This window comes from Leptidea sinapis, chromosome 13 (genome assembly GCF_905404315.1).
Source record: "Leptidea sinapis chromosome 13, ilLepSina1.1, whole genome shotgun sequence".
NCBI classification, from domain to species: domain Eukaryota; kingdom Metazoa; phylum Arthropoda; class Insecta; order Lepidoptera; family Pieridae; genus Leptidea; species Leptidea sinapis.
Window position 1 is genome coordinate 6,339,952 of NC_066277.1, and position 11,968 is coordinate 6,351,919.

Genomic DNA, 11,968 nt, shown 5'->3' on the forward strand with positions numbered 1-11,968 from the left:
TGCAATGTCAGGGTAAAGAATGCCTCACAAGATCGACAAACCGGGCGCGCCTGCAGCCGTAAGCAGATGAAGTAACGCAAATTACTTAGATTTGTGAATTCAATCGATACTTCAACAACACTACCAAGGAACGAATGACTTGGGCAGCGCCTCGAGGTTAATATGAATGGATTAAATATCTCCTTGTCATACCATCTATATAACTCAAATACTATTTTTATTAACTGGTTGTGTGGCATCCATCAATACTTCTACAAAACTACCAAGGAACGAATTACTTTGGGCAGCATCTCCAGGTTAATATGAATGGATAAAATATCTCCTTGTCCGTTTCTTTTTGTAAAGTGTGATGCGCAGAATTAAATGATCGCTTCATTTCAGTTACTACGCGGATCGTGGTAGTTGCTCGAAGTGCTACATCTCATGCCGAACGTGTAGTGGACCACGCCGTGACCAGTGCGCTTCCTGTCCGTCCGGGTGGAAGCTAGCTGCTGGGGAATGTCACCCGGAGTGCCCACAAGGTAAATAATGGAAATCTCACTACAAAATCGTATTTTCCTTATAATAATTTAACTAAATAATATGGGTGCAACAATATGTATCAAATATATCCAATTAGGAGAGTGACAGTTTCAATAATCGACAGTAGCACAGTACGGTACAATGTTCTTCCATTAATACCTATCGTAAGTGTATATCTTGCGATATTGTTGGCAAACCTTTCGATGCGGTACTCAAACCCGGGACCTCTGAGTAAACCGTTCGAGGGATATCACGGAACAGCGCTCGCACGGAACGCGAAAGGTTTTCAAATTTAATTTGTGTCATTGTAATATGGTATATTTGTGCATTTTGAATAGACACTTTTTAAGATTTAAGAAGAAAAAGAACCAATCCTGGTTTTTAGCAAGGAATCTGTTTCGAGCTTAATATAACATGACTATCTCTAATAAAGAGCGGGTAACATAAAGTATGAACAGCCATTCTCTTGTGAATCATCTGCTGCTGCGGTGATCAGTTACCGATGACTCCATTAAAACACACATGATGTTCCGAGATTACTTTTAAGTATGTCCATCTTGAACCAGGTTTCTACCAGACAAACGACGGTTGCCGACACTGCCACCACTACTGCCGGGAGTGCAACGGCTCGGGCCCACTCCATTGCACCGCATGCCCTGATCGCTTCGTGCTGGATGGAGGCATCTGCATGGAGTGCCTTACCTCGCAGTACTATGAGGCGAATAGTGGGAAGTGTAAATCTTGCCACGATACCTGCAGAGCTTGCAGCGGTCCAGGACAATTTAGCTGCACAGGATGTTCCAGGCCTCTAAGGCTAGACAGGTAGAGTATCTTTCACTAAGACGTTACACTACGCCGTTAGAAACATTAGAGAGTACACGAATGTTGCGACCGCTAGGTTAGTGTACTTCAGTTATTTTCACAGCATCATGACGGACGGTATTTTACTATGGGGTCATGCTACTGACATTGATATAGTGTTTGCTCTGCAAAAGAGAGCTGTTCGTGCTATATATCAGCTTGGTTATAGACAGTCTCTCAGTAAGAAAAATTTAAAGAAATAAATATTATGACTGTTCATTAGTCAGTACATTTGTGAAAATTTTATATACGTTAACAAAAATCGGCACCTTTTTGCTTCTCATAGTGATTTTCCTTATCATAATACGGAAAACGACTACGGGTAAATGTATACTCTTTTATAATAAAGTCCCAGCCATTGTTCAGGCATTATCTATAAATAAATTCAAATGTTTTACTAAAAAATGGCTCTATCGCAAATCGTACTACTCCACAGCTGAATATCTAAGTGATCCGACAGCCTGTGACTAGATTATGATTATTTTATAGCAATAGCAATGACAATACAATATTGTATATTTAATTAAAAAGAGCGAAAAAAAATTCTTTTATTGAGAGTTTCTTGCGCCGCTTCTTCTCTCAGAGCGCCATTTGAATCAATTTTTTGAGAAATGAAATGCCTTTTATGCCTTTAGGAGCTATTGGGCCTTAAATATTAATGACTAGCTAGAATATTTGATCTGAGGTATTCCGTATTGTTAATCATTACGGGCTCTGTTCTTTGTTAATTGTATGAGTTTCTGTTATTGATATTTCATGTGAAATGCCGACTTAATGCCTATTCCGTCAGATTAGGTGTAAGTTACTTGTTTACAATTGATATGAAGAACCCGTGCAGTCTGAGATATGCATTTCGGCTTCTGTTTAGTGATCTCCCAGTGATGAAATAAGAAACATAAATTTGTTATGTGTATACTTTTACTCGTATACTAATCATAGTTGTTCGCATAAAATAATGTATAGGTATGTAAGTTAATAACTTATAGATAAGATGTCGCACGATCTTGCGGTTTTTTGGGATGGCTTCACACCTACGCCGACTGTGTGGAATAATTCTCGTCTCGCACAGTCACTTTATGGAATAAATTTCTGGTTACTTGTCTTACTGGTCTTAGAAGTGCTTTATACACCTTCAAGAAAATAATTAATTAAAAAGCAACACGCCCCTAAAACCGAAGTACTGATGGACATTTTCAGCGATATTCTAATACCATCCGGTGCAATACTTCAGGAGGATACTTTGCGCAGGACGCTGAAAAAAGTTGACTTTTCTGTTGTCAAGCTGAAGTGTCACTTTTTGAGTTACAGTTTGAAGGGCACCGTAGCTAGTGAAAATACTGGCTACTTTGTACTAGTTTTTAACTATACTGCGGAATTTGAATTAAAATTTTATGTATTATAGTGACGAGCGCAGCTGCTCTGAATATTGGGTTTTAGAAAAGCCAGTGGGAGGACTCCTGTCCACAGGATGCCGGCTAGATTATGGGTACCACAGTTGCACCTCTTTCTGCCGTGAAGCAGTAAAGTGTAAACAATATTGTGTTTCGGTCTGAAGGGCGTATTAGCTAGTGAAATTACTGGGCAAACGAGACAACATCTTATGTCTCAAGGAGACAAGAGCAATAATTGTAGTGCCGTTCGAATTATTGGCTTTTTCAAGAAACCTGAGCGGCGCTGCATTGTAGCAGGGCAGGGGATTACGTACCGTCACGTGAACGTCTTACTCTTCTCGTCACTTATTTAATGATATCACATCTCCGTTAGGGCCCTCTAATTTCAAATCTTATAGTACATATCTAGTTATGATAATATCAAATTTTGTTCAGGTTAAACAATCAATGTGTGCGGTGCTGTTCGGAGCTGGGTGCCGCTTCTAACTCCACCCCGGCTAAGGACTGCTGCCACTGTAACCCTGATACTGGTGAGCCGCTCTTTGTTATAATTTTTATATTCTTATACTTATTAACTATATAGTTAGTATCATTATGGAAAGGTTATGCATGAGTTATTTGTTATCATTTCTTTTGCATTCTTATTCGCATAAGATGACTCAATAGTAGACTAGTTAAAATTTCGTGGAAGATTACCAACTATATAATTAAAATAGCTAACTCGCTCTTAAACGGTGTTCCACTAGTTTCGGACCAATCAGTGGTCCCACAGTGAGGTGCGTTCGCGCTCAGTCTTGCACTGCGTACTTTAACTCGCAATATAAAAAAATATCTGAACAATCCTCTGGTTTTTCAACAGCGTACTATGGCAGTGACAATTTTCCACCAGGTGTACAAAATTCTTGCAGTTACACTCGTGTCCAATAAAAAAAATTCATTAACTTTTCGTACAGGCGAATGTTTGAACTCGTCGAGCGCTGGTAAGCGTCGTATCGCGGAGTGGAGCTCTCTGCGGGAGGCGACCCCCCAGCCGCCCGCGTCCAAAGGCTTCACCCCGCTGATGCTGGTGGTCGCCGTAATGATCGCTGCTATCGCGGTGGCCGGCCTAATGATGTTACAGGTAAGTACTTAACTTAGTTATCCAAAAACACCAGAGAATAACAACAAAGAGTAGAGATTTCAAATTGCAAAATTCTTTTATATTTGAATGGCGGCCATTTTGAATGTCGCCATCTTAGCTTAGCTTTCAGCTGTCAATTATTGCGGATTATGAGGTACAGTCTGGTCACAGATAGAAGGACGGACATCAGAGTCTTTGTTATATGGTTACCGTTGGTTTTCTAGGTTATATAATATATTAATAAATAAAATTGTTTTTTGTTAGTGTAACGTTTTTGTTGACGCTACACTGTTGTTAACCAATTGCATATTTTAAAAAGTCAAAATCTAAGGGAATGTTGTGTTAACAATTTAAACTTTTTTTTTATTTTTATGCCACAGAGACGATAGACTTGTAGCTGATTTTGCGACCCAGCACGGATCATGCAAATGTGTCATAATAATCTTAGCTGGCTCACAAATTAGAAATCCTGTCAGCTTAAGAAAATTTAATTTTCTACAGATATGGTGCACAACGCGCAAACGACGTGTGAGCGGTCAAGTCATATACGCCCCTCTATCCGCCACAGACGATGACGTCACAGTGCTTTCGTCACGCGCAAGTTCCACACGCCACCCCGACCATGAGCCGCTTCTCGAATGTTCTTCGTAGCGCGCGCTGTGATTCTAGATGTAAGCAATGTGTGTTCTATTAAGTGTTGAATAGGGTTGTTTTTCCATTGCTGCGCACGCTATGGTGTCTGCTTGGAAATATGTCAAGAAGCTTTTTATTAAAAAATTCTTTTCAGAATGGACCAAAAATATTTGTAACATATTTCGAATCATAGCACATTTTATGTGACGAAGTACCTAACTTCAAAATAATGTTCTTTTCGTTCGTTTTGATGTAGATATCATTTTTGACATATTTTAAAATAGTTAATCACCGAAACAAGATTAAAAGTAAGTTTTTCTTTTACCAATAAACATTATTTTGGAGCTAAAATTAATTTGGTAGTAGACCAAAATTTTTCAAATTACGATTTTTATTATAACAAAGTAAAAAAACAATTAAACGGCGGTTGTTTACTTTTAGACGCTTTTGCGCACTTGAAAATGATAATGTTTTTACCTGGTATTGGGTAAAATAGATGCTTCAATATATTTTGAATGAAGGCCCTAAAGTCTTACGTCGCTTGATGACGTTTTTTTAGGTTACCGAGTCATATGTGAGTATCATGCGCAGCAATAGTTTTACAGCGGATTTATTTGTAAACGGTGGACGGACCATTATAGATAAAACTATCGACATCGACAAGGTGTCTAGTAGGTACTGTGTAGTGCTATCTTTAAGGCAAAATGTAAAAGAGACAATTTATTAGAAATGCTAACGTAATCAATATTAGTAGTTAAATTGAGAAAAATTGGATCGTGACAATCTTTTGCTGGATCGGTTTTTATCGCATTATATTTTTTTTAGTCAATATGTTCAGACAGTTAAACAATCGTTTACGACTAAGCAGTTGATTAACTTAAATCGAACAATGTGAACCGTGGCATGCTAAGTGTCCAATCCTAAGAAATCGCCAAAATAGTACATAAGTGAAACCATTTCCTTAACGGTTTATAATAAGCTTTTATTTTTACAAAAAATAATTATATGTCTACAGAGTATGAGAAGAAAACTCGTTTTTTCTTTAAATTTCTATCTTTAATAGACATTGAGAAAAAAAAATCCAAAGTATCCCTTACTTTTACAGTTGGAGCCATGTTGTAAGAATAATTATTAATTTCAAATTCCTAAATACAGTCTTTAAATATAACATTTGGAGTAAATACTATAATTAAACAAGGCAGTATTATGGATACCCAGTTTGGGTGTCGCAATTTGGTCTGAACAGCAGACCGTAGTAGGGAAACCCATGTTTTTATTTATTTTCGTTTGGCTCGTTTAGGAAATCATTTACGGCATAGTAGCACTTTTCAAATAAAAAGTTTTTCAGTATTTTAATAAATTCATTTTCATTACTTATGCTTCTAATTTTGTTTGGCAGATTATTATATATTTTTATAGACATTACATAAAGACTCGATGTATGTAGTACTAAATTTGATTGTGGGAGGTTTAATTTATTTATATATCTTTCGGGAAATCGACGGGGCTTATTTTCTTTCTTTGTTAGATTTTGTGTAGATTTCTTTTAACAAATTTGCATATTTCGAAGATGTATATAGAGGGTAGGGTTAGAATATTAAATTTTTTGAAATGGCGTAGACATGAGTCTGTTATTTTTATTTTGGCCAATATTCTTATGCACTTTTTTGTAATATAAAGAGATCCTGGGCATTTGTGCTGTTACCCCAGAGAATAACACCGTACCTCAAAAATTCGTAGCCATAAGCATAATACGCGGCTAGTGCGGTTTTTAAGTTGGTAGTTCTTTTTAGTTGTCTCTGAGTCCATATATAAATTTGGATAATTTTGTTTTTGTTTTTTCGATATGGCCTTTCCAATTTAAATTTCTGTCGGTTTTAATGCCTAAAAATGTTAAATTGTCGGCGCATTCGATGTTCGTGTTTTCAAAAGTATATTTAATATACAATGGTCCCTTGGGTACGGTCGAAATTGGATTATTTTTGTTTTATTATAAATTATTTCTAATAATTTATGGTCATTCATCCAATCAGTAATGTCATTTAATAGTCGAGTGATTTTATCATTAAAATAAAGAAATTTCATCAGCAAATAATACACAATGTTCGCCAAAAATTTTAGGCAAGTCATTAATATAAATTAAAAACAAAATACACCCAAGGACACTTCCTTGGGATATTGAGTTAGTCATGGTTGTCATGTCCGATCTGATATAGCTTACTAGTCCTGTGTTTTGGTCACAATTTTCTACGTCGACATATTGTTCGCGGTTTTCTAAATACTATTTAAACCATTCGTGTGGTGTGCCTCGTATGCCTATGCCCTATAGTTTATTTAATAATATGTCATATTGGACTTTGTCATATACCTTTGACATGTCCAACATTATCCCTATTGCATATTTTTTGTCATACCTCTTGAATGTATTATAAACTGCTAATGTCGTACTGCGATTTTTCCGAAAGCCTTATTGGCTTTCGTCAAAAATTTTAAACTTTTCACAGAACGAATTTAGCTGCCGACACATAGCGGTTTCACGCTGCAGGGAGTAAAGCTATTGAACGATAACTTCTTGGGTCCGGTTTTTCTCTCTTTTTCTTATAAACTGGCCTTATAATGCATTTAAGGAGGTCTATTAATATCTATTAACTGTTAACATGACATAGCTTTGTTAAATAGTATTGATGTACAATTAAAAAAAAATCGTAACTTTTTGTCTAGATTGAATAGTTAGCATGGCTCCAAATGTAACGGTTAAGTTAGGTATTTTGTGATTTTTTTTCGCACGGTTTATAAAAAATAGAAATGTAAAAAAATATTTCTTCTCTCATTCTGTAGATATATAATTATTGTTTGTTAAAATATAAGCTTTGTACCGTCAAGATATGGTTACAATTATGCGATTGTCGATTTCTCGGGATTGCGGCTAGCTTAATGTATTTTAGGCACGTTTAAAATGGTCGCGAGAGAACATAATTCGCATATTTCCTTAACTATTATTACTGTTACATCATCAAACAAAAGAATGAAAGGGATGGACTAAGCCAAGAAAATCTGGGTCAAAGTTGATTAAGTAACGTGCAGTAGGAAATCTGTTCATTTCATTATCTCATTTACATTTTGCCAAACAGCATTACGCTCAAATGTCGATAGCAAATGGGAATGCATTCTATGTTGCGGGCTAAATGGCCCTTAGTGACGTCACGTCAGACGAAAGACGTCAGCGTATGTCTAAAGTGTAATTATAGTTAGCTGTAAATTGTAAGTATGAACAAAATGTTCTCTGAACTCGCGACAGGGCTGTGTCGTCGACGTTGTGATATGAGTGCTCTTTGCTCTTAGCGTTTGCTGTTCTTATGTAGGACAAGTGTTATGCAACATTTTTTAATTAAATTCCGGTAATTTCCGGTATTATGTTTTTAATAACTCTGATACCGCAAGGGAGAATGGTTGAAGTTGATGAATTAGCATTAGGTGAACATGAAAGAAGGTAAAAGCTTATAAAACCGAACTCATATAATATATAATTTCAAACAATATACTATTAAAAATACATTTACAACAGGCTGTGTGCTGCATATAAAAAGAATAATTTACAAATGTTTACATTTTGTGGATAAGTCGAGTTATAACACACAGCAGAAAAAACTACAGATCTAAACTCCCCTCTTTTGAAGTCGGTTGAAAGCATGATTGATCCTTAGTCATAGTCAAGGTTTTTTATAGCTACTGGTTCTCGGAGGGCTATCACCTACTATCAGTAGAGCCATATGATTGATGGATTGAATTAAATATAAAACAAGGTTATTTACTCAATTTTATATTGATGGATTAAATAAAAATATAAATATACTGCCATATATGCCATATAAACAAACTACTAACAACATCTAAGCAATAAACAACTCTCGAAAACTTTGTACTCACACAATCCAGTGTCCCTTATAAATCTTTAATTGAGATAAACCAGAGCATACGAATACATATTAATCGTAACTTAACAGACCCAAGTTCTTGGCTAAGTTAGAGAACTTGCCCCCAGAAATCGTGTCAAACATTGCAGATAGGAAAATTCGGATGCGGTCAAAGTTTGGGGGCAGTAAATTTAAATTATGGCTCCCGAATCTGCTTACTGTGTCTTGTAGCCCCGAGTCAATACTTAAACAGAGGAAACTTAGTTTGTTGGACGACAGCCGGTTAGGGTTGTCACTAACCTTTTCATGTGTTAATATTATTTTGTCGTTAACTGAAGTATATTTAAATTTTTATATTTAGGGCTTCAATAATAATAAATTGCCTCAACTAATTAAGGTAATATTAAAAAAAAAGTTGAATGTTTCTTTCTCATTTTAATTATCTTTTGAGAGTCGTACTGTTTTTCACAGTCTGTTGTTACCTTCACCTGTTTTTAAGTTTAGTAATTATTTGTGTAAAAAGCTGTTTATAATAAAAGCAGCAATTTATGTCTGACACATATCTTGTAATTTATATCTTTAATCGTACCTTTCTTTTTTTAAATATGTTTATTTTATCTAACGAATTCATGTCATTTTGATATCTCGATATCCCTTATGGATGTTTTACAATCGTATAACAGCGAATATATAATTTTTAAGTATTATATCGAAAAATAGCTAAACAGACTGTTCACAGCCCTATAGGGAGTTAGTTAGGCATAGTTTAGACTGGAATCAATAACGCCTCACGTAACCACGTGTTTATCGTCGTAGCTCGAATACTTCAGTGTAGTCAGACCTCTATAACTTTTAATTAATGCTGTGTAGGGTAAAATTGCTACCTATGTGTTATGTGCAACAATTAATGTCTAAATATAATTACGCCGCTTGAGATGAATTGCCCAAAATTACACTGGATCCCACTTAAACGAATAGTTTTTCCGTATTTGTATGCTTAGTAATTTCCTTGCGAAATTCTATTGATCTTTTCGTTACTTTATGTATGGTATGTAATAATTTCGTTATGTTATTTGTGGAGAAAGTTTGAGTTAGTAAAGTCTGTGCAACAAAATTATGGAAAATCAATCAATCGACAATAATTGGAAGGATTACTAGTTAATCTAAATCACTCTTGATTTTCTTATATTGAAGCTGAACTTATCAAGAGTATTCATACAATGGCGATAACGGCGATAATTTGCAAAAGAACAGCAAACGCAAAATGACAAATGCACTCCAATATTTTTCAATTGTTACTTTAAATCAATAATAAAATATATTATATTATATATGGATATATTTAAAGTGTGGGTACATATATATATATATATATATATATATATATAGCTAAGTAGCCATATTGCGGTTCGTATTACTATTACAATAACAATAGTTAATATAAAACTCTTCGTTACCGATCTTGAAATATGCAAAGTAAAGTTGCTGAAACTGATTTGGATTTTCACATTTACTTTAGTGTTCACTTTACGAACCATTGGCGACTTATAAGCTCTTCTTGCACCTTTTGTTTTCGTTTCACTGAGAGATTCGGGCTCAAAAAACGTTTATGTTTATTCTCAATGTTTTCAATTATTTCATTTTTTGTCTGTTTTATTGAAGAATCTTTGACTTCGTTGTAATAATACATTCTTTCACGTATTATGTTCATTACGTGTTTATTCGTCGGAACGGTAGTTTTATTGTAATATCGGTTTAAATTAGTAGATAGGACCAAGAGTTACCGTAAATGTACAATAATGTCGACGATAGGAAAATATATATAATTGTTTGTAAGATAATCCTTATTGTTAATTTATATATCATTCTAATAAGGCCATCACATCTTGTGCTTCTTCTTGGTTTCGATTTGCTATTTTTGATTTTCCATTTTAATAGTCGCTTTATTGTCTATTTTGCCAATTTTGTCCACCTCGTTCCTAATTTTATCTTCTTCGAATATATTAGTTATAAATTAATTATATATATAAATTCAAGTATTATTCAGCCAATCAGAGGCGGTTGGTCTAGCACTGCGAATTTGCGCTTGAATAGTGCGCGGTTTGTCATGGCGGGGTTGCAGTTAAGCTGTTTTAAATAAATATAGCTATTAATGTCTCACGAAAGCCTTGATTATTTGATACATCATTGTTAATTTTGTTCTGTTCAACATTTACGACACAATGGCTGGCCTGATTATAATGATGTATTTAATACTATACTAATAGTAAATTATACTTTGTCATCTATTATTTAAGTAGGCAATCGGTGATCAGCTAGTTTTGCATTAGGATTATAATTAGTGTTAAAATACTTTACGTTTTCTCAAATATATGATAATTTTTTGTAAATACTGACTATGTTACCATCAATACCATCACAAATTATGAAAGAGATATGTATTTTTCAATTGTTAAATGGAGAAATATATTTTAATGTAAACGGTTTTTTAAATGTTAAAGTCAGCGGGTGTTCTAGTTTAGGATTATTTTATATTATATAATTGCTTTTATTCCTGTTGCGTGTAATCTTGACATCTGATTTGCGATTTTACTTTACAATAATAATGTGCATAATCTCGATAGTTTCTTTTCTTAGCAAAATTTTTACGTTTAGATTTTACTTGTACGTTTTTAAGTGTTTATTTTTAATTAAATTGTATTTTTATATGAAATGTTACGTGCGATTCGTATTTATAATAAAATCAGTTCTATGTCACAGTTTATTTATTATTTCCTTCTTTCTTTAAACATAGTATGGCAAACGAAATTGATGGAAGAACTAGATTCCTTCACCGTTACAGCATTGGACAAGAGTAACGAAGAAATATCTCTTGGATAAGAGGCAATGGCACTAGCCTTTGCACCACCAACGTATTTAATGTAATTTTACTGTTGTATTCAGGTGCTGGTTTAATTAAGGTATGAAATATATTTGTATGCAGAGAGATGTATCGACTTTTTCACTCTAGAGAAATCGTTCGACTTTATAACCCTGTAGACTTCTAAAATTCAGTCAACGTTAGATAGTGAATGTGTTATAAGATTGACGAGTCAGCTCTTTTAAATTATGTATAACTAGCTGACCCGGCAAACTTTGTTTTGCCATATAAAGTATAATTCACGCGATAGTTTTATAAGTAATAAAATATTGCCTATATTATAGCCTGTACATCATTTTGTTCTATTGTCAATAGTTTTAGCAGCGCACGCAAAAATAGGTTTTCGATTTTACACCTTGTGTTACAAAATAGCAATTTTATTACGGATCCCTCATTTTGAAAAAAAAAACATAGCCTATAGCCTTCCTCGATAAATGGACTACCCAACACTGAAAGAATCATTCAAATCGGACCAGTAGTACCAAAGATTAGCGCGTTCAAACAAACAAACACTGCAGCTTTATAATATTAGTATAGATAAGTTAAAAGAAAAAAAATAATATAAAAAAGAAGTACCTAAATAAATCATTAAGAAACCTGAAATACC

At 34.4% G+C, this 11,968-nt stretch overlaps 1 protein-coding gene across 3 annotated transcripts in view; it reads left to right on the plus strand.

Annotated features, from left to right (window-relative positions):
* LOC126967521 (furin-like protease 2) overlaps positions 1-11,200 on the plus strand; it is a 325,069-nt gene extending 313,869 nt beyond the window's left edge. For all 3 annotated transcript variants that reach the window (XM_050812023.1, XM_050812022.1, XM_050812024.1), the window contains 5 exons: positions 382-521; positions 1,089-1,344; positions 3,210-3,304; positions 3,728-3,894; positions 4,396-11,200. In XM_050812023.1, the coding sequence (XP_050667980.1) occupies positions 382-521; positions 1,089-1,344; positions 3,210-3,304; positions 3,728-3,894; positions 4,396-4,545 (808 nt within the window). In that variant the 3' untranslated portion in view covers positions 4,546-11,200. The remainder of the gene's footprint in view (positions 1-381; positions 522-1,088; positions 1,345-3,209; positions 3,305-3,727; positions 3,895-4,395) is intronic.
* Positions 11,201-11,968: the final 768 nt, after the last annotated feature.